We start from the raw sequence: 26,954 nt of genomic DNA, 5'->3' as shown, positions 1-26,954 counted from the left end.
TGGGGATGTACATCATCACTGAGAGCTGATGTGCAATTTGGGGTCATTTTGGACTCATTGCTCCTGCTCTTTTCCTTGTTTTAATCCAGTACCAATAGCTTTTGTTAGCTATTTTTTCTTGTCTATTTAATATATGATTGCATAATACATAGACTTAATACAGTGTCTTTGATTTTATTACTTCCAGTTCACTTATGTCACTTCAGTGATAAGTGTTTGGCTCATTTAGTAGTAATCCAAGGTTCATAGCATCCTGAATTTTTATGCAGCTGATTTTGATTTTCTTCCAATGTGTTTATTATAATTATTTGCTGCTCATTTTATCCTAACATATTTTTCTTCCAAGATGTTTATGCCTCATGTTTATGCAATGTTTTAATATATTTTTGTTTCACTGCATATATTCCATTTACTTCTTAAATTCTGAGCTATTTTCTTCCACATGGCTTGCATGGCATCCATTGTTTACTCTCAACCAGGGGTTAACTGTGATAGCTTTCAACTTCAAAGCTTTCCTTTCACCTTTAGCATTATACCATTTAGTTTCAGACCTTTATCAGCCACTGCACTTTATCTTTGTCTATTTCAGTATATTTTATTTTTTTCCTCTTAAATATAAAACGTCATTCATTTTTTCTCTCTGAAAGAGTTTACTTACAGATGATTCCTCTATAAGGCCTAGTTTGTGTGGCACAAAATCTCATTTGTGTGCCCATACACAATACATGCATGAACAGAAAAACTTTAAAAAATGATTTATTTATAATCAGAAACAAAAGCCATTACCAGATGAGAATAAATAGTATAAAACAGCGGCAGTGGACTGTTACTGTAAGGACCCACCCCACTTTGCATCTTAAGAAGACAGAACTCTTGGAATAATTCTTCCAACAGGAATCCTTTATTAAGAAGAAGTGGTTGCAGGCGTGCTAGACAGGACTTGGGGTCCAAGCTCTCCCATTCAAGGTTTTAAGGGGTTCCCCAGTTGTCCCACCCAATCACCCCCCCCTTCCAGTGATAGTTTCAGGCATCACAAATCCACCCCTTTACTCCTTTCTTCCGTCTGGATGGAGACTTCAGATAAACTACATGAAAGGTAAATAGTCCCCTTTGTTATGGTAAGGTTCAAACTCTTTGAGGTTGCAATAAACACATTCAGCTTCTTAGAAGTCTACTGAAGGAAGTGAGGGCCATAAAGCCCCTTTGTTCTCCCCCTTCTCTCCCTCTTATGGCAGAATCCAGAGAAGGCAGAATTGGGATTTTCTATGTTTGATAATTAAAGATGAAATATAATTGGATTCTGACATCCGGCCCCTCTTAAAAATAAGAGAGATCCACCTGAAAGAAAACAAAACAGGTATAAAACTTAGTCAGGCTTGTTAGGGTACTCTGTGTGAAACTTCTTCAATAGCTTCGGGGCTCTGACATGACGTTTATGGACCCACTCGTTTTGTGAGGGAGGGAGGTGTTTCCAGGCAACTAGGTACTGAGTTGCTCCATGATATCTCCTAGAGTCAAGGATCTCTTTTATTTCGAAGTGTTGTTCGCCCTCCACCATGATTGGAGGTGGGGGGGGGGATTTTTGGCCGTAGAGGTGACTGATGCTCTCTTTTCAGCAAGCTGCAATGAAAAATTGGGTGTATTTGCCTGAGATTTTTGGGTAATTCTAATTCTACTGTTACTGGATTTATGATTCTTTTAATTGGAAAAGGTCCTATGTATTTTGGTCCAAGTTTTTTACAGGGCTGTAGGGACTTTAGGTATTTTGTAGATAAGTACACCATTTCTCCTATAATGAATGGTGTAGGCTCAACCCTTTTTTTATCGGCTTGTGCTTTGTATGCCTGCCTAGCTTCATCTAGTGCTTTTCTAACTATTGGCCAGGTGTTTTGTAGATTTTCCATCCATTCTTTCAGTGAAGGGATCGTTGGTTCGTTTGGGGTTAACTCTGGCATAGGGTTGAAACTTTGACCATTGGCTATTTGAAAAGGAGTGTAGCCTGTGCTGGAGTGGACTGCATTATTGTAGGCAACTTCTGCAAAAGGAAGTAAGTCTGTCCAATCACTCTGTTGGAAATTTAAAAAACATCTCAAATATTGCTCAAGTACTGAATGACACCGTTCCGTTTGTCCATCTGTCTGAGGGTGATGACTAGATGTCAGTCCCTGAGTGGTCCCTAACAGGGATAAAAATTCCTTCCAAAATGCAGACGTAAATTGCACTCCCCTATCAGAGATGATGCGTTGGGGTGCCCCGTGCAATCTGTAAATGTGCTGGATGAAAAGTTTGCTAAGGCCTTTGCAGTGGGAATCTTTTGGCAAGGGATAAAGTGCACCTGTTTGGAAAACAAGTCCGTGACTGTCCAGATAACAGTATTCCCATTGCTTTCTGGCAATTCCACTATAAAATCCATGGCTATTTCCCTCCAGGGGGCTGAGGGACTTGCCACTGGTTGTAATAGCCCTGGCGATTTCCCTTGCAACCTCTTTGCCGATGCACAGGTTGGGCAGCTGGCAACATAACTTTCTATGTCCTTTTTTATTGATGGCCACCAAAATTGCCGTTTAATTAAGTGTAAAGTTTTTACAAATCCAAAATGCCCTGCTGATTTTGTGTCATGGCAAAGCTGCATGAACGTGATTCTTTGGGTTGTTGGTATATATAACTTTTCCCCTACCCAAGGCAACCCGTCTCTCATTGTGCACACATTTTTGTTTTTCTGGAACCATTCATCTGTTTCCAAACTTTTTCTGAATTCAATTCCAGTTTGGCTGTCCAGTTGTGATTTTAATTTGGCTTGGGTTCTTGTGGTTACTGGTGCTGCCAGTTGTGACTCTGCCATTATTGGTCTAGAGTCTGTGGTTCGTGCGCTGTTATATTGAGGCATGCGAGATAGAGCATCTGCCAGGAAGTTCTTTCTCCCTGGTAAATGTTTGAGCTTAAACTGGAACTGGTGAAAATGCTGAGACCAGCGGGCTTGTTTGGGATTGAGTTTCCTGGACGTTTTCAGGGCTTCTAAATTTTTGTGATCGGTCCACACCTGGAAGGGGATTTTGTTGCCTTCCAGGAACTGTCGCCACGTGAGTAATGCCCAACATATCCCATAAGCCTCCTTCTCCCATACGGGCCAGCGCTGTTCTGTTTCCGTGAGTTTCTTGGATGTATATGCACAGGGTTGCAATACTCCATCATCATTTTCTTGTAATAGCACAGCCCCCACTGCCACATCACTTGCATCTGCCTGTATTACGAAGGGCTTGTCCATGTCTGGGTGCCTTAGTACTGGTTCGGCAGAAAAAAGTCTCTTTAGTCTCTCAAACGCTGCTTGGCACTCCATTGTCCATGTTAGTGGCTGGCTAGGTTTTACTGAGGATGCTCCCTTCGTTTTTAGTAAGTTAGTGAGGGGCAAGGCTATCTGGGCAAATGAGGGGATGAATTGGCGGTAAAAGTTTGCAAAGCCCAGGAAACTTTGTAGTTGCTTTCTTGTGCGGGGTGGTGCCCAATCTAATACTGCTTTGACCTTTTCTGGGTCCATTTCAATGCCCTGTGGGGATATGCGATAACCTAGGTAATCTATCCTTTCCTGGTGGAATTCGCACTTTGAGAGTTTGGCATATAGGTGGGTGGCTCGCAGCTTTTTTAAAACTGCTCTGACAAGGTTGACGTGTTCCTCTTTTGTTTCAGTAAAGATAAGAATGTCGTCCAAGTAAACAAGGACCCCCTTAAACAGGTGCTCCCTTAGAACGTCATTGATTAATTGCATAAAGACTGCAGGGCCCCCTTGTAATCCAAATGGCAAGACTTTGAATTGATAGCACCCCATGGGGCAGTTAAATGCAGTCTTCCATTCGTCCCCCTCCTTAATTCTCACGTGATAGTAAGCTTCCCTTAGGTCTAGTTTAGAAAAAATTTTCCCTTTCGATAGGTGTGACAGCATGTCTTTCATGAGGGGCAGAGGGTATAGGTTGCTTTCACTGATTCTATTCAGGGCCCTATAATCCACGCATAAATGTAAAGAGCCATCCTTCTTCTCTCTAAAAAGGACCGGGGCAGCCACTTTAGGCTTGGCTGGCTCAATGAAATCTCTCTCTAGGTTTTTTTTTTAATAAATCTTTCCATTTCCTCCTTCTCCTTTGGGTTCATGGAGTATAATCTGGGCTTCGGGAGTTTTGCCCCAGGCTTGAATTCAATGGTACAGTCTGTGGGTCGGTGGGGGGGGAACTCATTCGCCCTCTCCTCACTGAAGACTTCAGCAAGGTCTCTATATTCCTCTGGTATTTCTGTTAATCTTTTTTCCTCTCCTATGGATGCTTTTTCTATTCTTGATTGTGGTAGCCTCCCTTGGGGTTTTAAGTCCATAGGGTCCCCCTTCGGGAATTTGATTTCTGTCATCCTCCAATTTACCCAGGGGTTCCATTTTTTCAACCATTCTATCCCTAGAATCATTGGGCATTCCATACCTTGGGTCACCACAAGCGTTATGTCCTCTTCATGTTTGCCCAGGGAGAGGTGTATTGGTAGAGTGGCTAGGGTAGCTGGCACCCCCCCTGCTATGGATCCATCTAACTGGCCAAATGAGATTGGTTGTTCCAGTCTCCTGGATGGGATGCCCAGATTCCCCACTAGTATTGGGCTAATGAGGCAGCGGGTGCAGCCAGAGTCTATTAAGGCTTTCACCTTCAGAGCTTCGGGCATGGGGGGGGATTAATATAGTCACTGTTTTGAAGATGGGTGTGATGCATCCACTTACCAGGGTTTCGCCCTCCGAGCTGTCATCTGAGGCATCCACCGGCCCTGTGGTGTAGGCTGGAGTTCTTTCCCCTTGGTGAGCAGAAGTGGGGGGTTCTGCAATTTCCATCATTCTCATAGCCGTTTCTTTTGGCTTAGCTGAAGGCTTTCCAGATTTGTTGATTGGGGATCTGTCTGGGTTGTGCTGGGGGGCCTTTGAGCGGCATTCTACAGCTCGATGCCCTTCTCTTCCGCACTTGAAACACCCCATTTGCTTCTTGGCTGTAGCCGATGATTTCACCGGTTTGTGTGTCAGCTCAGGCGGGGGGCGGCTTCATTGTTTTCCTCGGTGGTGCCTCTTCAATATGTCGATCTCTGCTTCCTCTGCCAAGACGTACCATTCCTCAAGTCGATGTGGGTCCCCTCGGGGCAGGCAAGCATCATATAGATCATAGTTTAGTCCGTCTTTGAAATGGCTAAGGAGGATGTCTTCTGGCCAATTCAATTTGCTGGCAATGTCCCGGAATTCTTGTGTATATTCAGCCACCGGGCGTTTGCCTTGCCTCATCATTTTTATCCTTTCACGGGCTTTGCGATCAGCCAGGGGGTCTTCAAATTGTCTTCTCAGAGAGGACATGAAACAGTTGAAGTTAATGAGTTCTGGGGCATTGGAGTCATGCAAGTTCACCACCCAATCTGCAGCCGGTCCATCCAGGGCAGATTGCACGATCTGGATGCGGGCTTTGTCGCTGGGAATGTCCTGCCCGTATTCCTCCATGTAGCTGAGGACTTGGGTTAGGAAAAACCCAAGCGTGTTGGCTCCCCTTTGAATTTCACCTCCAACGGTGGACGTCTTGGAATGGATCGGTGCCTCCGTTGTGGGTGGTAGTGTCTTCCGTCCAGATTGCCATCTGTGGTCCGGTAGGGGGTGGGGGCTACTGGATCAGTAGATGTCCCCGGGGTTGCAGGTTCCACGTCCCCCTCGGTGACTCTCCCTTTGCGGCTCCAGGAGCTGGGGCGGCCGTAGGGCTCAGGATTCTCCTCTTCTAGGGAGCTGAGAGTTCTCTTCATCAGGTCAATAGCTTTCTCTAGGATCCAGTCTGAGTACGGTGCCCAGCTTCCTCCCTCTTCACTTGTGTGCAGGGATTTCTCCATCTCCTGCTTCCATTCTGGTTGCTTGGTCCCCCGTCTCAGGGTCACCTTTCTTGATTCCTTTCCCCGCTCACTTTTCTTTCCAACGCCCATTGACCAGTGAGGCTTGTGGTCCCGTGTCTCCACCACTTCTTCTCCTGAGGAATCTGACCTCTCGGATCCCAACGTCTGACGAGGTTCCAATTTGGTCAGCGGCTCTCTTTCCAGGGAGTTTTCCCCCTCTCTTGATCCATTGTCTGACATGGTAAATTTTTGCAAAATCCCCCGGCAAGGGTCTCCCTTCCAGGTGGATTAATTTTGCAAGTCCTGTCTAATGTAAGGACCCACCCCACTTTGCATCTTAAGAAGACAGAACTCTTGGAATCATTCTTCCAACAGGAATCCTTTATGAAGAAGAAGTGGTTGCAGGCGTGCTAGACAGGACTTGGGGTCCAAGCTCTCCCATTCAAGGTTTTAAGGGGTTCCCCAGTAGTCCCACCCAATCACCCCCCTTCCAGTGATAGTTTCAGGCATCACAAATCCACCCCTTTACTCCTTTCTTCCGTCTGGATGGAGACTTCAGATAAACTACATGAAAGGTAAATAGTCCCCTTTGTTATGGTAAGGTTCAAACTCTTTGAGGTTGCAATAAACACATTCAGCTCCTTAGAAGTCTACTGAAGGAAGTGAGGGCCATAAAGCCCCTTTGTTCTCCCCCTTCTCTCCCTCTTATGGCAGAATCCAGAGAAGGCAGAATTGGGATTTTCTATGTTTGATAATTAAAGATAAAATATAATTGGATTCTGACAGTTACTCTTGAAGAAATTATGCTTGGATTTAATATTTTTGGGAAAATTTTGCCCAGATCCCAATCTTCCTTTTTACAATGAAGGTTGTTGAAAGGATGGATGGTTCCCAGCTTCAAAGGTATACAGTATGAAGGAAATAGATTATTTGGACATTTTGCATTCTGGTTTCAGATGGTTGTAGCATTGAGACAGGATTGCTTGTGGTTATGGATGAATGTTGGAGGGGTTGGTATGACCTTCCTGGAATTTTCATTGGCATTTAATACCATTGGATTAAATGATATTACAGAATTATTGGAGCCTGATATCCTTCTGGACCAGTGTATAGGATTGGGAATTGGAGGCACAGTTTTACAAGTGGTTTTCCTCCTTCCTTGAAACCATTTCTAACCAGTGTTGTGCAGGAATACTAGATTGCTGATGTGTTGGGGGTGGGGTGGTTTCAGGGTTTGTCTTTCTCTTCACTCCAATTTAGCATCTACATCAGTGGTTCTCAACGCAGTCCGCCATTTTTCCCCCTTTTTCTTGGCTGTGCTACTCCCTTTTATTCTATTGGCTTTTGAAAGCCAATAGAATAGACTCTCTTGAATAGAGTCTAATTCTATTGGCTTTCAAAAGCCAATAGGAATTGTCCAGGCTGTCTCTGCCCTGCTGAGCCCGCCAAAGGTCCTATTCTGCAAACGGTGCTGCACCAGCTGAATAGTCCTCGACTTACGACCGGTTGAGTAGTCCTTGACTTATGACCAGTTGGGGGTCGTGGCATTAAAAAGGTTGAGAACCACTGATCTACATGAAGCTGCTGGGTGAAGTCATAATTAGTACAAAGTGAACTATCATCAGTATGCTGATATATCCAGTTGTACATGTCTGTCCCAGACTGTACAAATGATACTGTACACATGTTTATCCAGTGCCTGGAAGCTGCAAGTGTCTGTATGAGGATGAACAGGTTGCAAATTAACCCAAATAAGTGACTCTGGGCTTGAAGCCAACTAGCTTTGGATCAGTTCCTTTGATAACTTTAGATAGGGTGATACTTCCCAAGACACCACATTCTGAACACATCATTCCTGCTCTGCAATTGAGAGACCATTGTGACTAGGAGAGCCATATTGGGCACCAATTACATTTTAGTCACTTTTTGTCAGGATTACTGCAATGCATGGGGCTGCCTTTGAAAAGTGTTTGGGAGCTTCAGCTGGTCCAGAATGCAACAGCACATATAATATTGAGTAAACCAGAGTGAATCATGTAACACCTCCTTGTGTAGCTAAAGTTGATAGTTCTCATCTTTAATGCCATATATAAGACAAGGTTACTTGTGAATCACCTGTTTCCACTTGTTCCTTTCTGCTTGATATAGATTTGACAGATGTTTTGGTTATTGCCTTTTGTGGGACCCAGAACACCTGCCTTCTTTGTTGGGGTGCCTGCCCTATGATTAGTCTCCCTGTGGAGATCTAGGTGGCACCGAGTTTGTTGTTCTTTTGGAAGGCTATAAAAACCTTTCAGATAAAAACAGTTTATTTGTAGACCCTGATATAGGCAAGTCTGATGATGAGGTTAATTGGTGAGATGCTTTAGCTTTTGTATTTTGTATTCTGAATTTATTATTTATATTTTAAATTGTATTAAGCAATGTTAGTTGCCTAAGATATGTGGCCATATGAAAAAGAAAGGAAGGAAGGAAGGAAAGAAAGAAGGAAGGAAGGAAGGAAGGAAGGAAGGAAGGAAGGAAGGAAGAAAAAGAAAGATTTTCACATCTGACATCATACTGATCCAGGGTTGGCACCAAAGATCTATTTGTATTCTAAACTGAGTCAGTAAAACCAGGGTTGTATGATATGTGTGAGTTCCAGCACTTTTTTTTTTTTTTTTTAGAAAAAAAGCACTGAGTAAAACATTTAACTCTGCTATGGCAATGTAGAAAATTCTGCAAGAACCAACCTACACTATGTATTCCTGTACCATAGGAATGGTTCCCATTGTCAGGAACCTTTTTCCATGTCCTCAATATTTCTCCTTCCTCTGAAATTAAAACATCATGATGTTTTGTCACCATTTCAGAGGATTGAACACGAACACAGAAACACCTTTTTCTGGCAGCAAACACACACAATGAGGCATGTCATGTGCTGAATGCTAATATATGCACTCCCCCATTGGTCAAATCATGAATCCTTTGTGTGACAGGGATGACAACAGTGAGGACAGTTGTGTGGGCTGTATGAAAATGTTCTGAAGCCTTTCAGGGGAAATGAAACCAGTAATCTTGTGGCTATGCCACCTAAGTAGATAGCTATCATCCACTTGTGATCGTAAAGCCATATTGGGTCAATTGCTCTGTCATTAAATGTGCTTTCATCTGTCCTCAAGCAGGATTCCTGGGTGAAATTTTACATGGTGTAGGATCTGCAACTTATGCAACTGAAGATGATTTTGCTTCAATAGAACCTAGTTACTTCTGTGCTTGCTGACAGTTTTACATCCACATGTAATGCAAATGTGAGATTTTTTTAAAAAATGCTTCAATGTGAGTTCTCTTGAAAGAACTGGGTTCTGAGTAGGCAAAGGGGTCTATTAAAGCCCAAACTGATAGATGTTAACCACACGGACATTAGTTTCTACCCCACAATATTGTCTATCATGTTATTCCAAGCCAGCAAAGTACCTTGAGGAGCTCAGTTTTCCCCAGATACCTCAGGGCATTTAAACTCATCCGATTTATTTATTTATTTTTAAAATTTATAAGCCGCCCCACTCCCGAAGGACTCTGGGCGGCTAACAATAAAAAAACACATAAAACATAACAAAACAAACAATGCAAAGACAGTCATCCAGGGATCAGGTTTTATAAACCCCAGGCCTGCCGGAAAAGCCATAATATTTAATATTCTTCTTTCAGGAGTACTGAAAGGCAGATTCAAAAATATCTCTTAAAGTAATAGAAGCTGTCCGTGTGGCTCAGGTGGCAATGAAACACTCCATCCTTACACTTTTTATAAAGATAATCATAACAATATATTGTTCCTGATTAGGAAAACTCCTGATTGCCTGAAGATAGCTATATTGGTACTTCTGAACAATCAAGAATGAAATATTATAAATTAATATGCTACTCTGTCTGTAAGTCCAGCTGCCAATTTATAGCCAAGTAGTTTATGGTTGTGCTTGAACTAGATATTATGCTAAGACTCCTGCTCAGGGACTCTTGTATTGTAAATTATGTGTGCCTTTCAGCTGTTTCCATGAAATTTGGTTTGTAAATGTAACATTCTGTCTATTTATGCGACTATGAATTTCCTCTGTGAATACATGGAGTATCTAAACATGAGGAACATTTAACCTGGAATTCTATGAAATTTTATAGCATTTATATCTATATATATATATACAGCTAAATAAAATTAAGAGTTTCTTATTCTTCCTGTCAATAATGGAAGGGAATGATTTCTACTATCCTTTTCTGCCTCCTAGGTACTCTGAGGAATAAATCTATTTTGATTTGTGAATTCCTTTGCGAATGGCCTACATGGTACATTTGTATTAAAGTACAAACTAAATTTATTTCATTCCTGCCTCGATTTAGGGTATGCATTTGTCCAATTTTAGTTCATAAACATACTGCCCAACTCTTACGATAGGTAAGTCTACATTTCAAGAAGGTTGTGAAAAGAAAAATATCCAACTTGAAGGAAGGTGGCACAGTGGTTAGAATGTAGTATTGCAGGCTAACTCACTGCCAGGAGTGCTCAAGATTTACACAGCCTTCCATCCTTCCGAGGTAGGTAAAATGAGGACCCAGATTGTTGGGTGCCAATATGCTGACTTTGTAAACTGCTTAGAGAGGGCTGTAAAGCACTATGAAGTGGTATATAAGTTTAAATGCTATTGCTATATAAAACATGTGTAAGATTCTTATTCTCATTTATTTCATTTCTGTGTTGATCATTTTCTTCTAAAGGAAATGTGAGATTAGCATGAAAAGATAGGGGATCAGGTGATGCTTATTGCCTTAGAATAGTAATAACCAATGGAGTTGTTTTGGAAAAGTAGGATTCAACATGCAGGTTGATAGTTTTTCTCTCTTTCCTAATACAGAACATTTTCTATCAAAAAGGGGTTTCACTTATCAACCTGATTTTTGATGATCAGTGAATTATTTGCTCAAGTGGTTTGTTCCTGCATTCATATTAATTTAAGAATCAGGTAACTGAACAAAATTTAACCATGGAATAATTATGAATAAATAGCTGTTTCACAATATGCATGCTTCCTTAAGATGCATCTTATATTGCAATTAAGGTATTAATTTAGATATCAAAGCAAAGCAAGCTCTCTATTGTGATGGTGGTACATTTAAAAATGGCCATCTGAAAACCAAGCAAAGAAACATCTTATGTAGAATGGCTAAATTTGAGAAATAGCTCATAAATCAGTTCTCACATCACGCATATAGAGGCAAAGACAGAGTCAGACTAATGAAAGTAATGGTGTTGCTGTTCGAGTCCCACCCCTTTTCTATATACATCCCAATGTTGCTCTCAGACCTCAAAAAGGGAGGAGCTTGCAGCACAATGATGAGCTCAGTCTTGTACATGCTACTACTTAACTTAAATACACAACACTGCAGTCCTAATCTCACAATTTCATACTAAGAATTCAAATAAATTTACCCTATTACACTGATATCTTCCTTAGGGGATGGAGTAGGACTTCAGCATGTCCCCCTAAATTTATAGTGCATTTTTATCACTTGAAAGACATTCATAAGAAGAACAATAAAAAAATTGACTATGTCTCTGTTATTTCTCTTGTGTGACCATCATTTTTTAAGACTAGAAATATTATTTATACTTACAGATTATCACTTGTGCTTATGATGTAGTATCTTTCCCAAAGATACTACATCATAAAAAGTATTTCAGAGAAAATAATCACAGCTAACAATCACAAATAACACCATCATTATTTTCTGGATAAGCTGGATTTTAACAAGCTTTTTTCGAGGCAACTAGCCTTCCTTTAAAGAAGAATTCATCATTTCCCACACTCAGCAACTCACCTGCCCTAGCAAACGGAAATGGCTAGGAGAGTGTGGGATCAATTTCCCCTTTCAGTATTGTTTCATTTTTAAAAGTTCAGTAATCTTTTATTTTTATTGACTTTAATCCTGTAAACCATCCAAGATAGAAAGTGGTCTCTCTTAAATTCTCCTAAATAAACATGAAAGAATATCTTTTTAATTTAATTGGAGACTACAGACCAAAGGAACCCTAGATAGTATTATAAGACATACCAATTTTTATTATGCTAAATCTGCTTGACAGTTTAATGAGCTTTGATGCACTTCAATTTTTTTGGACTGGACTGCCATTCAGCCTAATTGTGGAAGGCTAGTTTAGTTAATGTAACTCACCTGAAAAATTTGCTGTGTTTTTAGCATCATATATCATTAAACTGATCATACAGTTAATTTTGGGCTAGACTTTACTTTGCCTTACTTTAAATTTCCATATAATCTGCTTTCTTTTCAACAGTGTCTAATCAGTAACTATCAATTTATTTGCATAATTATTTTCTTTCTTTTCAGTTTTAACTACTTATTGATATATGAGTAGACCTGCCCTTTATTCCATTAATTTCCTTAACAATGTTTGAAATTTTGTGAAAGGCACAGATGGTTTGGCTTCACTAAGCCAACTGTGCTTTTATCAAGAATTGTCAAATTGTGGATTTTCAAGAAAACCAGTTGTTCACATATCTGAATCCCACCACTGCCATAATCCCCAAAAGTACAAATAAGGCATGTTTCTGTGGTGGCAAAATCCAATATTTTTAGATGCCAAGATTATATGACCTGAGTCTTACATGAAGGAAAGAAAAGGAGCAAAGACAAGGTTCTCTCTAGTCTGAAAATATTCCAATTATACATTCTTCAACTGTGCATGTTCTAATACTAAATAGAGCAAAACAGAGGCTTTGGTTGCCTGAGATGTACAGAGCTTTAAATTGCTAAGTGGCTAGGTTCATAAAGCATGAACAAACTAAAAGTTGGATGGTTATGACTTAGTGCAACCAAGCCAACTATGCCTTTATTATCAAGCCCATAGTTAAGGAAATACAGTTTTAATAACTCCTCGACTTGCTAAAGAAGAGTCAAACAAGTCATTAGTGGAACTAAACTAATTCTACACTATTATTTTGTTCTACCAAGTGTAGTCCAAAAATATTATTTTTATGAAATGGTTTGAATGTTTCCCTTAATGTTTTAAATCAGCAGTTCCTTCTTAAAAATGTCTTATAATAAGGTTTTTTTCTGTTTCTTTTCCCCTAAGTTTAGTCCACACTATAATTATGTGAAATCAATGGTACTTAATCATTGGCTTCAGCCACAATCAGATTGCATCATTTGCTCCCTTTAGGATAGTAGCACAATACCCGTGAATGGAATACTTAATAATAGAGCATCTTGAAACAGATATATACAATTACCCATTGTTAGGAAGTACCTGTAAATGATACATGCGGTGTTCTGGCAAGTGCTGCAATTGTTGAGATCTTGGCCAGTGCGATAGAAATTCCGTCTGCAATAAACAATAGCTGCTATGATTTATTTATAAAATCGGCAACTCTACATTTATTTCCTAGATGTTCTATGGTCACTTTCTTCTATAAATATTAAATTTACTATAACGATTTTGGTTTTAATTTGGCAAAGATTAATTGCAATTTAATTCTGATGGGAATAAGATCACAAAAGTATTGGGAATGGATATCCTTCCAAGAAAGTCTGCATTGGATTATTATTATCATTTGCCAGGGATTCAGATTCACTGACATGGAAAAAGTCTTGACCTACTTTTAAAAGACATCTGATGGGCAAGAGCTGGGAATGAATCAATGATACATTATCTTTTTATAATGCAGATAGCCTTAGACTTACAAAAGTTCATTTAGTGACTGTTGGAAGTTATAATGGCATTGAAAAAAAGTGACATGCCCGTTTTCACACTTATGACTGTTGCAGCATTCGTGTGGTCATGTGATCAAAATTCAAATGCTTGGCAACTGACCCATATTCATGACAGTTGTAGTGTCCTGGGGTTATGTGATCACCTTTTGCGATCTTTTGACAAGCAAAGTTAATGGGGAAGCTAGATTCACTTAACTGTGATACAAACGTAATAATTGCCACACTTAACCAGTGTGGCAAGAAAGGTCTCAAAATGGGGCAAAATTCCCTTAAGAAGCGTCTTGCTTAGCAATCAAAATTTTGGGCTCAGTTGTGGTTGTAAGTTGAGAATCACCTGTAATTACTGGAATAAAGTGGGGCAAATATTATGCATTTGTCATCTGTTGGTAACTTCTTTTGTTAGGTTTTTATAGAAACCCTTGAGATGCTTCAAGCATAAATGCAATTATTCACTAATTTGTCTATTATTCATTCTTGCTCATCAAGTGATTTAGAGCAGGGGTTCTCAACCTTGGCAACTTTAAGACTTGTGGACTTCAACTCCCAGAATTCCTCAGCTTTGCTGGCTGAGGAATTCTGGGAGTTGAAGTCCACAAGTCTTAAAGTTGCCAAGGTTGAGAACCCCTGATTTAGACTGACAGCTTTGAAAAGTGGCTAGTTCTCTAAAGGTATTTGCTCAGCACAACTCTCAGTAGACATTATGACTGTGAATGTCTGCATATATGTCTGGCTAAAAACAGGTCTTGAAATTTATATGAAGCACAGATTAACCATGACAATTTAAAAAAAAAAACCCACTAGGGGGAATTCTAAAGGTCCACAGGTTTTTTTTTCTGTTTCTGCATTTACTGTATCCTTTTCTGCACCATAATCTTTCTAATTCATACAGTTTTTATTCTGGCATTTTAAACTTTTTCAAGATGGCACATGGTCCCCAAATATTTTTATTTTAGTAATATATTTGCTGCTAGTGGACCATATTGTTACAATCCAATTCTAATCAAAATAATTTTAGGGAATAATCAAGGCTTAGCTTGGCATCCATCCATCAAGATCAGGAATCATCAAGGGAGAAAGGCAGTAACTTGGACCTCTTTACAAAAAAAATGACCTCCATGTGCAACTTTAGTGAGATTCTCTACCTGAAGAATAATAATCAACCAGGAGTTGTTGACTGATTGTTCAGCCTCAAATGAATTCTTGATTGCTTTCTGAGGAACTCATCTTACTCCTTTTCTAATACAATTACATTGTGCTACCATAAAAGTTTTCAAGAAACCAAAGTGTTGAGCTTTACTCTTTGTAACTACTGGACAGGTATGTGTTGTTTTCCTTGCGACAAAACAGAATTTGTCTGCCATTGCCTTCTGAGGTTTTTTTTTTTTTAAAAAAGTGTTATTTCCCAAACTAATTTAAATCCTAGAATTTCCTAATGAACTACTGTCCATGTGCTAATTAAATATGACCCTGCTTCATTTTTGGCACACTGGTCAAGGTCTGCTGGTCCTCTTGTAATACTTTTGGATTACACTGCTATAACATTGTTAAAAAGACTCCAAGAGAATGTATGTATGTCTCTTTGTGTGCGTGTTTGTGTGTGTATGAATGTGAGAGAGAGACCCACACATGTCTTTGAATCAGTGTTGACTTCTGGAGACTGGCTGAATTAGTTTATATAATTTTTTGGGCGAGATTTCAGAAGTAGTTTGCCACTGCCTACTTCCTAGAGCTGAGAGAGGGTGATTGGCCTGACATTGGCCTGCTAATTTTGTGTCTAAGGCAGACAGAACTAGAAGCACAGTCTCCCAGTTTCTAGTCTGAAGGCTTCACCACTGCATCAAACTGTCTCTTGAATACCTAATTAAGGAAGCAGAAATCTATAGCACATTAAAATAAACTGTTAACTGTGCTGAAGATTGTCTGTCTGTTTGTCTGTCTCTGTTGTGTTATATTTTGGTGGTTTCTCCCTTCCCCTTTGTGTTGTTCTATAATTATTATGCACATGCAGATGAACAAAAATGCATATACACATATTCAGCACTAAGGGAAAACTAGTTCAGTAAATAAATGCTTCCTTTATTCATAAAACAACAGATGAGAATTCCAAGAATACATTGGGGACAAAGCATTAATTCTTAAAGAATGAGTATATTGTCTATGAGACCAAGCTGGCTTTGGACCATTGTTGAACTATTTCATTTTCCTGTGTGGTTTGGTTTGTCTCTAGCTGAGAGAAATAAATATGTTAATTATAGTAGCATAAACTTATGATAATGTAAGAATAGTTATTGTATTGTTCCTTTGCAAGGGTCCGTTTTCACTATCTAAATCTAAAACCTGTTAGAATTATGACTGCATCAGTGAAGACTAGAGTTGGCAAACACATTTTGGAGCTATTATGGAATTTTACTAGTTGTTAAAGACTATTGAAGCATCTCTGGTCCTGAACTTAGGCAATTAGAATGGCAGTAAACCTTGCCTTTCACACTAATGAATCATTTTATGGCTATTAAGTTCCTCTGATAGATACAGAAATTGAAATTGATATTGTTTGTGCATTTCAGGTTGTAATAGCTTTGACAGTATTTTTAACATTCAGAGAAAATGTCATGCTTCCACACCTTGTACCTCACGTGCATCCAAATAAAGATTATCTTAAATGAGATGAATTCAGAGACATTCATACAGTGTTATGAAAGGCACCCATAGCCAAATACATTGGGATGACTGAAATTAAGTTAGACTTGGAGTATACTCTAGGTAAGAATTGCCAAAAGCAAAATATAATAATAATGTTTAATAATAGTTAATATTTTTCCTCAGTGGTTTTAAATATTTTAAATATTATTAGATATTAGAAAAAAACATCCTTGTCAGAAGTACAGATTTAGTGCTGGTTGGTTAGGAAAGTAAAAAAAATGGAACCAATTTTGCTTCTTCTTGAATATGTAGGTCATAGATTTTTTCCTCCTGTCCCTATAATGAAGGGGTTAGAGTAAATGTTTCTGGCTGAGTGGAACAAATATGTTAATTGCAGTAGCATGACACCGAATGAGCATGAAGTAGTTTATTATAACAGAAGCAATCTGAAAATTAGAGGTACTATGACATTCAGAATAATTAGGAAATTTCTGTAATGTTCCCCTAGAGTGAATTAAACTCCTTCTGTTAAACATGGTTCTTGTTCTGTCTGGACAAGCAGACTATTGCCTTGTCCAAGCAGAAGATCACAGTTTGGCAATGAACTAACTATGTATAAGCCAGGATTGTGCACTCAAGACCGGATCACTGTTAGAACTCATTGTAACAATGAAGGACTCTTCTTCAATGATCTTTTTTGCTTACAGCAACAACTCCAGCCAACCTGAAGGGTAGGCTTTTTCTACTTTTTGCACAAAGACTATGCCTTATTAATAAGGTGCATCTCCACTCTGGGCACTCAGAGTGGACAGGGGAACTCAATACTTCCATCCTGAGGATGAAACTCAGGAAAAGCTGCTTTTAGAAGTTTGAGAAGAGAAAACTGGACAACTGGATTTCATGGCTTTTGATCATGAACAGGAAAATGGGGCTGTTGAGGAGTTATTGCTATGAAAATCCAGCCAAATGACTCAGATTTGCTCACTCGATCCTGAGTTTGAGATGTAAATTATTTTCATTTGTAGCTTTACACCTTTTTTCTTTTATGTGATTTCATTCATGTGATTTTTTTTATTTTTACTCTTCTTATTTGATACATTTCATTTGATACAACACGTCATTATGTTTTGGAGTATGTGATAAATCATTCACAGCTATTAAAGAAGTTTCTCTTTCATTTTTGGGGGGAAGCTATCAATGCTTTCCAAATTTTGAGAGGTTCTTTGAAAAAAAAACTTTAAAAATTGGTAATATGAGTTCCATCCATTTAAGGCAATTATTTGATTGAGTAGCTTGCTTTCTGGAAGTTCCATTTCAATTAAGTTTATCATTAAAAAGCTGGTATCCTTAAAGTGATTGGTATTACTGGTCCATCAGTATGTATCCTTAAAAAAAGTAAATCAATTTAAACTTTGCAGCACCCACATAATTAATCCCAGAATTCTTGATTTTAGAAGCAACAGGGTTTCCTGAGATAGCAACAAATAATATTATGTGTGAAAGCATATTTACATCTTGTAATAACAGCATGCTAACTTCAAATAGATATTTTTTTTACTGTACCACATAAAAAGATCAAGACCTTTAACCACATCTAGTTACTTTTTCATAAAAAAGAGGTGTAAAACATACACTCTTTTTAGTAATAGATTGAGTAGCTTTGTAAGTGGACAGTAATCGAAGGATAATACTTTTGGTAAGGCAAAAGTTTCATGGAGTTCTGTGTCCTAACATAATAGTGCCCTACTTGAAGTTGTCAGTACTTATAGCCAGTAGAATTTAATAATATCTTGCATATCTTTTACCATGTATATTCAGTAAAATGAATATAAGGCAGAAAGGCAATGCTTGTATATAACATACTTATAATTTAAATTCTTAGATACAGATTGAATTAAGTAGATATATATGGAACCATGGTTATATGTGTGGCTATCTAAAGAGAAGGCCTGATTCAGACACTACCACTGCTACTAACTTTATGCAATGATCTTGAGAACACTCTTCTCCTTTTACCAGGATTTAGCAGCTGAGGAAACATTTTTAAAAAAAACGGGGGGGGGGAGGTGGCCAATTTCAGGGTTTTTAATATGTTTTTGCCAACAAATCAGGTTCATTCTAGTCTCATATATAATTTAGCACTATCTGAATCAGAGTGAAAGATCCTGGGAGACTAGCAAAATTTTAGCATCTCAGCTTTACTTTAACATTGATAAACCTTACAATTCATGCTGAAGAGGCAGCTGAAAAGATTATTTACAATGGAGAAAAAGCAGCATAGAAATAGCATAGAAAATGTGATTTTGATACCAATTGTTTCCTAAGAATATATATGAGAGTTAATTGTAAAGCAGATAATGTTCTCTTTAGTTAGTCTGAATAAAGTAACGGTAAATATAAGACACAACATACCCTTCATTGAGGGCTCTGGCCTTTTCCATGTCTTGAATTACATTCAAGAGGACTTTAATCTTCTCCTGGTTTGACAGCAAAGATTCCTCCACGGACTGAAGTCTGCCTTGTAGGGCACATAGTTCGCTGTGTGCCAAATGAATTTGATTAATTTCTTTAATCTCTTTCTTTTCCGATTTTGTTTCAGCCCCTGAAAGATAGGCATTTATATGAAAGCCTTCTAAGCAGTTGTTGTACTGTGGCACTTCGGTATTAGTGGAAAGGTTTTCTGTTACAGTTTGACAAGAGGGAATAAGAGGTGACACACTGTTGATAGTGAATAATGTTGTTTGGTTGTCATTCATCTGTATCTTAGGGCCAGTGTCTTCTTGCAATTGTACTGACTGCTGAGGTTCTGGGAGAGAGGAGGGTAAAGAATTGTGGTGAAACTGAGACAATGGGAGAACGTTTTCCTTAGCACTGATATCATTCTTAGATAGCAGCTCAGTGTAACTTTTCTCTTCACATGAATTCTGACCCATTTGGGTATCATTACAGTTCTGATTTACACAAGTCAGGTTTTCAGACTCCACCAGCATGGAACATATTTCCTCGGATTCCCTTTTAGTGGGAGAAGGATCAGTGAAGCTCCTTAAGTCCACTTGTGTGTCTGGATAAATGGAAAAATTGTCTAGTGCAGAACCTAGGTGTGTATAATCAGGGACCTGGGTAGAAACAGTGGCTGTTTCTAATATTGCAAGTTGATCAGAACCCAAATGGACAGGGCCATTGCTTTGTGCTTTAGGTACTCTTCGGAATAGAGTATTTGCTGTTGCTTTTGGCCCATCATTTAAACGCTGAGCGATACTCAAATAAGAGAGACTAGAAGAGATAATGTCCTGTTGAGAAAGATTGCCATTAACTTGAAAAGTATATTCAGACTCTTTTGGCATTTCTGTTAGAGACTTGCTTGTTGTAATTCTTTTCTTTTTAAACACTGGAAAATGCTTCCTGAGGCTTGGAGAAGTCTGTATGGCAATATTTTGTAATCCTTTGCAAGATGGTGGAAAACAGAGTGAATCGTTTACTAAATTATGGGCTTGGGAGGTTTCTATTTTATCCAATACACATGGATCTTGGGTATCTCCTGCCTCCAGCTCTGATTCTGCAACTATTAGGTTATCTGCTCCATCCTCTTTAAATCGGACTTGTTGTGATTTGCTCCTGCGATGGTGTGGATGTTTTCTGAAATCAACTGAATCCAGGCTGTTCCGTTTCAGCAGGACAGGCCTCACTTTGATGCCTTGCTGAGCCATTGAGTCGCAATTCAACATGTGCAGATAATAGGTTTCTTTGCGACCCATTTCATTTGGTCATTTGAACAACACTGGGCCTGAAGCCACCCAATTGAAATATGTATTGTTATTCAGCGAATAATTTTTTTGCTTGGTTTGGTCTTAATTGTGAATGTTTTAGTTACCGTAGCAGTTTCTCTGCTTCTTCTTTATTATTCTTTTAGAATATTATTTATCACTTAAATAGTAAACATGTATAGCTGATACCTCCTATTTTGTGTTTGCATAGAGTGTAAACAACAAGCATAAAAACAGTTTGTGGTACTTGCCTCCCTGATGCATAGATTTGTGAGAAAAACAGATCCATCAATAGTAAACCATTTTTTTTCTTTTAAGTTTGTTTCCCCTTTCTGTCCCATCTTCTCACTTTTACAAATAAGTTTATTCTTAAATATATGAATGGAAACCAGTGAGTTGAACCCACATAAAAACAAATCATCCAACAGGATTAACTGGAAAAAATGTGTTGAAGTACTGTAGGTTTCTTGATTTGATTTACGTAGATATTAGGTTAAGTACATCCGAATGGTTAAGATCCAAACAAAATATTCTTGGTCATTGAAGATCAGTTTTTATGGTAAAATGTACACATATGATCTGGAAGAAAAAGAAGAAAAAATAGTCATTACTGGAAAGTCATATATATGTTTTTAATGTACAGTAATTAACAGTAACATCACAGTCTTTTCCTAAATGCCCCCATGTCTCCTGCATTGAATTTTCACTGGAAAACTGGAATCAGATTTAGTGGTTCAATTACTATTGCTTTCTAGGGAAAAGGGGAATGATTGTCTTTTAATAATAAATAGTCAGCTCATGTAACATTGGGCTTAGCCTTTACTTTTCACAATTCATCAGATACTCAAACTGTAGAAAATACAGCAACAGGTGCAAAGAAGAAAGAGATTGCTTCTTATCTACATATATAGAAGTATGCAGTGTTCTTAGAATCCACATTCACAATTAAATGATCTTAGTTTTTCTAATATTCTACGACCATTTGGCTTTTCATTCTCATGGCCATGTGTGATATCAACTACCGTAAATGCCGGCGTATAAGGCGACTTCCGCGAGCGCTGAAATCGGCGCCAAAGACGGGGGTCATCTTATACGCCGAGTCATCTTATACGCCGGAAATACTGGTAGTTTCCGGCGTATAAGATGACGTTCTAGGAATGCGGCCCGGCTATAAAGACGGGGGTCGTTGTATACGCCGGGTCGCCTTTTACGCCGGCATTTACAGTAAGTTACTGCCTAGATCAGTGGTTCTCAACCTTTCTAATGCTGCGACCCCATAATACAGTTCCCCATGTTGTGGTGACCCCCAACCACTTATACATCACTGGGTGCCAGGGGCATGGCCAAAGAAAAGGGGGGGGAAATGGTGGACAGCCTTGTTTGGTGACCCCTGTGAAATGGTCGTTCGACCCCAAATGGGGTCCCGACCCACAGGTTGAGAACCACTAGTTATGGAATTAGTTTAATTGTGTAATGTCCTAGTTACCTCTCTATATTATGCTAGAACAACTTCCATTTTTTTCATCTCTTTTCCTCTATTTTTCCTTCTTTTTTCAAAACAGATGCTTTCCTAATAAAATGCCAGAATTGTTTTCATTTTTAGAGTATATAGCAGAAGTTGAAATCCTAACCTGAATTTTGCCGAAAATTGTGTTGTGGGAAAATAAATAAAGCTCCTAACTTTTCAGTCTACTTCTTTTCTTTATGATATGTAAATCCTGAAACATTCATGCTAACAAGATGCTAGTGCAGCATAGTGCCAAAGTTTTCCAGTAAAATTAAAGTGTTTTTGAAGTAAAATAAGACAATAATTGTTACTCCTTGAGGAATAAACACATGCACACTTCTGTCTTTCTCTTTCTCTCTATCCCTCTGCCCACAAAACAAAATAAAATTAGAACATTTGGTCATGGAACATGAAGATATCTAAAAAAAATGTTGGTAGGTTCCATGAGAAGCCCTAGAGAACATTACTATCAGGGTCACGACCACTCTCACTCCAGTACTCTTGAAAGACATTCAAAGCAAAACCACTTTGCTAAACCTTCCCAGGACAGATTATGAGCCATTTCTGGATCTGTTTTATGCAAAGGTTCATGTTTAAACCAGGAAAGTCTTCTGTGTGGATAAGCTGCAATCCTGATGGTTAACAGCTTTAGGTCATACCTTCATATTTTTGCTCAGTTACCTCATTTAGCCAGGGAGGAACTAAAAGAAAGTGCAGAGAAGAAAGAAGTGAGAAGAAGGAAGAGGGATAAATTCCTTTATCCTCTGTTAAATTAAAATTGAATATCTAAATATCATATCTTTCTCCTCCAAGAGTATTTCTCTTATCATATTTGAAATTTTCTGAAATTTGGGTGTGTTATTCAGTACTTTTTTCCTTCCTTTTCCAAGTTTTAAAAACAAAGTCTCTCTGTATAAATAAGTACATTGAAATATTGATGAGAGCAATGAAATGGTCTTGATTTCTTATAATTTCATATTGTAGCTTATTTAAAAGCAATAATATCTGTAAAAGAAGTTATAACCTTGCCTTTCATGTAATTTTTGTACAAATTTATTTCCAATCTTTTTAATGTAAACAAAGGTATTTGTGCTAGCAAAACCTCTGCTTGACTGGGCACAAAAAAACCATATTGATTCATTAAAGCTAGACAAGCAAAATTTATCATGTACATTTTGTGATCACATTTTTACTCCAATTAATCTGTATCTCTTTCTCTTTCTCTCTCTCTCTCTCTCTCTCTCTCTCTCTCTCTCTCTCTCTCTCTCTCTCTCTCACTGTGTGTGTGTGTGTGTGTGTGTGTGTATGTATTTCTAATTGGATATTTTTCATTTTGACATTAAATATGAATATAATAGTGTTTGGCTTCCAGGATTGTCCAAATTAATATAAACTAATACAATAACACCGCAGAGACGAAAACAGTTTTACTCCTCAGCAGTTAATTGAGGGCATAACACTGCTAACTTCAAAAAGCATACCCAAGATTAAGACAAAATATTTTAATATTTTATGCTTCAAAATATTTTATACTGCCTTCAAACTAAGCAGTTTGATCATACAATGTACAAATATATCAGTTCACAATGTTGCTTCAGAAAACATATGTATTTTATGCTTTTTTGTATTGACTGCATTATCTTTGCTAATATTTAGATTGACTCAACCTTCCAGCTTTCCAAGGTCGGTAAAATGAAGACCCAGATTGTTGGGGGCAATATGCTGACTCTGTAAACCACTTAGAGAGGGCTGTAAAGCACTGTGAAGCAATATATGTCTAAATGCCACTGCTATTTATAAAAATTTCATGTTAAGTATGTGTTCACTTAGAATTGGCCATACAGCCAATGCCAAGCAGCCAATGATATAGGCCAAAATATGAATTTTAATGAAATACAGCTGTTTACAGGTTCTCTCTGATTATGTTATTGGCATGATAGGTATGCTAAAATTTGGCATGTATGCTAAACTTGTATGATTTGTATGCTAAAATTTATAATAATCAGATTTATGAGTCCCAGATACTATCAGTAATGCAATGAACAATGTAACAATGCTGCCTCGACCTCTGTGTCTGAGCACCCACATATGATTGCTATTTGGGAGATAATTATATTTCTCCACTGTCTCCATAATACATACCATAGTACTTCAATTAGACAAGATAAAAAAATCTCCTAGTATATATGAAATTTGTAGTATGTGATAAAAATAGTAGGAACTGTACACAGAAAACCTATAAGTGTGCCATAATAGAAATGTCATGTTTCCAATAAATGAAACCTATCAAAAGAACTTTGAGGCAAAAATTCTTTATCACTGGCCCTAAGATATAGATGAACATTTTATTCAAGAAACAAAGTATTGGCACTACATAGTTGAACCCAAAAACTAAATTCCCTTCCCCCAGATACAAAGTGCAATTCCCATCCCCGATAAGCTGTTATAAATCACATTCTCCAATTAGCCTAAAACGAGGGCTTTCTCCCTAGCTCCTCAGCCCACCAAAATGTTATCAGCTCATCCTTGGGTTCCCACAAAGCAGCATTATTGTTATGGCTAACTGAGCTCAAGCTTTCATCCCAACCCCCAACCCCCTTATGCACCTGATTTCTAAATACCAGAAAAAGCCTGTTAAAAGCAAAGAGAAAATAGCTGCAATTTTCATCAGTTATCAGAGTGGGAACATCCAATGTTTACAGCATTGACAAGAAATTGATGGTTTTAGCCCTCTGATTCTTCCTGATCCATATCAACTTCTCTCTTCTTTCTCTATATTTACTAGAGATATTGGCTCATTTATTGATAAAAGCATTTGATACTTTTTTGGACTCTATTGGGTCCCATCTAAATGCTGTCAAGTAGAGGACCAATTTTATTTCCCACAACATGACATTTCCTTATTGACATGCCACAGAAAAATTGCACATTTTATTGATGTAATCTTCCTAACATTTGCTGCATTAGATTTGCTTCACATAGTGGACTAGGTTACTTGTTCCAATAGATGAAAATGCAGATAGCCATTAGTTCATTCAGCAAACCCATATGTGACAACTTTGATAGACTGTCTTCTTTAGAAACAACTACTTGACAAACTAGATTTACTACTCTCCCAATTTCTTCAGAATACAGTTGATCCTTCTGGAAAGTTTTAGATGTGTGAGGAAAATCTTTAAAAATGTCTTTTGCAGGATTGGTGAGCCATAGTAGCTGTCTCAGGATTATGAAGGCAAGCTGGGCATTTGGAAAATATTTTAAAGCAAGAATGCCTCTGCTATGTACGCATCTAATTGTTTCCCTCCACTCCAGAGCTCAGCTGTGAATGGCTTTATTTTTATTATTCCAAACCCAAATATGGCTTGTTTTATTTTGGTTTAGCATGTCATACAAATCTATTTCATATATAGTTTCCCAAAGACCCAGCAAGGTTTTAGCATTGCTATTAGATTCTTTGCTTCATAGAAGTCATCTATTAATCATTAGGTTATGGTGCAGTTTCTTAAACTGCAATCCCATATATGCAAATTCCTGTCAAAAGAGTGAGTTAGGATTTACTTCTGAGTCATAGGCTTTCACTGTAATCAATTAAGACTGAAGTAGAGTTTGTGCTAACTTCTGGGAAAAGTAAAGTTGGTTTCTAATCAAGCTTAGTTCCTAGTGACCTACATGGAAATATCCATGCAGAGCTTTTTTTAGCCACATGCTGAAATGTTTGCTGTTACACTGTTAGAGCAATAGAGATGGGAGCAGGGAAGGACTGAACCCAACTGGAGAACCCTCGTTTACCCTTCCTCCCCATTCCCTCTTGCCCTTTTCTCTGATTGGTGCAATGAATCGGGATGAGCAACCTTTTCCCAGTTTTCTTTGTTTCCCCAAGATAAAAAAATGTTCCTGTTTATTTGCATCTATCAAAGGCTTTTCACAGTAGCATAAATATGTCACAGTGAAAAAGAGTCTAAACTGTCTCAACATTATTTCAGATGAAAGGATACAGGAGAAATCCCCTGGACATAAATGTTTCAAGGACATTCATCAAACTGCACCTTTTCAGAGCATCATTTTTAATTTTTTTTAAAAAAACCTTTTATTCAAAAGTGACTGGTCAGGTTTATACCACCAAAATAATGCTCGGTTCAGCCATAATAGCCTTCACTACATGGATTGCATTAAATATTGATGTAACAATACAAGGGACTGTTCCAATTACACTGGAAACTTTTGAAATATTTTTAGATTTTTTTTACAATTTTTAATACAGAACAAAAACTATCAAGAAAGAAAAAAAGATGAAAAAGAAAAAAAGAAAAGAATAAAGATAAAGATGCAGAAATCAAAGCAAAAGACAAACACAACTATAAAGAAGTTACCTAGTCAACACCTTATTTAATAATAATAATAATAATAATAATAATACCTTGACGTGGTTGTGGGGCTTGTGTACTCTGAGGAAGATGAGAGCTATGCCAGAGGTTCAACCATACTGGACAGGTCTCATCAGAGGAGTCAGACAAAGAGTGTCTCTCCCATAAAAAATATGGTGAGACGTAAATTTCAGAATGCCATACCGGCTCGGACGTCGCCCGGGTTAACAAGGTCCGCACTAGATATTGGAGTTCCTGGATATCTGGTGAAAAATGGGTTACAGGACTCAGGACTGTTGGCTGAGCAACCAGGGCCAGCAGCTGCAGAACTACTGGAAGAAAAGGTGTTTACCCGTCGCAGATACACAGTGATGGAAAACAAAGAAATAATGATCTGTTACTACAGATCAAGTCCAACAAGAGAGGATATCTAAAACGAATGCACCAGTTCTGGAAAGAACAACATCCAGAATCAGAAATAACAGAACAGAGACTAGCAGATCAATGCCGATTTATAACACGAAATAAAGTATCCACAGAAACAGAATTGGACGAACTGCAAAGGTTTACCCAGGGCAAAGAAATCAAAGCCTTACCAGAAGTAGTTCAGAATGTAGAGGCAAACCAGGGGGAGTTGGCAATGAAGGAATCCAGCAGAGATATACAACTGTTCTCATTTGGAAACCAGGCACCTCTTCCTCAGGAAGAACAAAACCCTCTAACTAAAGAAATAAAAGAATTGAAACAAAGAATAACTGAGCATCTAGAACAGCACAAAAACAACAGAATAAGGCTACCTGCATTGAAGCTTGTTCCAAAGAAACAGCTAGCACAAGCATTAAAAGATGCAAATACTGCAATATCAAGTATAAGCACCAATTCATTGCAAGAAACAAACCAACTAATGTACAGCACAGCTGCAGTTATAACAGAATACCTGGGATGCAAAATCAACAAAGAAGAAAAACAAACAAACAGTGCACCAGAAAAATGGAAGATTAGACTAGAAAATAAGATCAGCAAGTTAAGATCACA

General features: G+C 38.3%; 2 protein-coding genes across 4 annotated transcripts in view; one reads left to right on the top strand and one right to left on the bottom strand.

Moving 5' to 3' along the window:
- The window catches only part of DOCK2 (dedicator of cytokinesis 2), a 308,188-nt gene that overhangs the window by 119,656 nt on the left and 161,578 nt on the right, over positions 1–26,954 (top strand). The window lies entirely within an intron of this gene.
- The window catches only part of INSYN2B (inhibitory synaptic factor family member 2B), a 108,381-nt gene that overhangs the window by 16,102 nt on the left and 65,325 nt on the right, over positions 1–26,954 (bottom strand). For 2 of the 3 annotated variants that reach the window (XM_039353215.1, XM_039353232.1), the window contains exons 2-3: positions 18,697–20,627; positions 13,181–13,255 (exon numbers count right to left, since the gene is read on the bottom strand). In XM_039353215.1, coding sequence (XP_039209149.1) covers positions 13,181–13,255; positions 18,697–20,039 — 1,418 coding nt within the window. In that variant the 5' untranslated portion in view covers positions 20,040–20,627. Of the gene's footprint in view, positions 1–13,180; positions 13,256–18,696; positions 20,628–22,214; positions 22,494–26,954 lie in introns of those variants that run through there. The other variant, XM_039353223.1, reaches the window with a different exon arrangement.

The sequence above is a fragment of the Crotalus tigris genome, unplaced genomic scaffold (genome assembly GCF_016545835.1).
Source record: "Crotalus tigris isolate CLP2741 ecotype Arizona unplaced genomic scaffold, ASM1654583v1 scf7180000017568.12009008, whole genome shotgun sequence".
NCBI lineage: Eukaryota > Metazoa > Chordata > Lepidosauria > Squamata > Viperidae > Crotalus > Crotalus tigris.
Note: the sequence above shows the minus strand (reverse complement) of the source record. Positions and strands in the feature narration are given on the sequence as shown.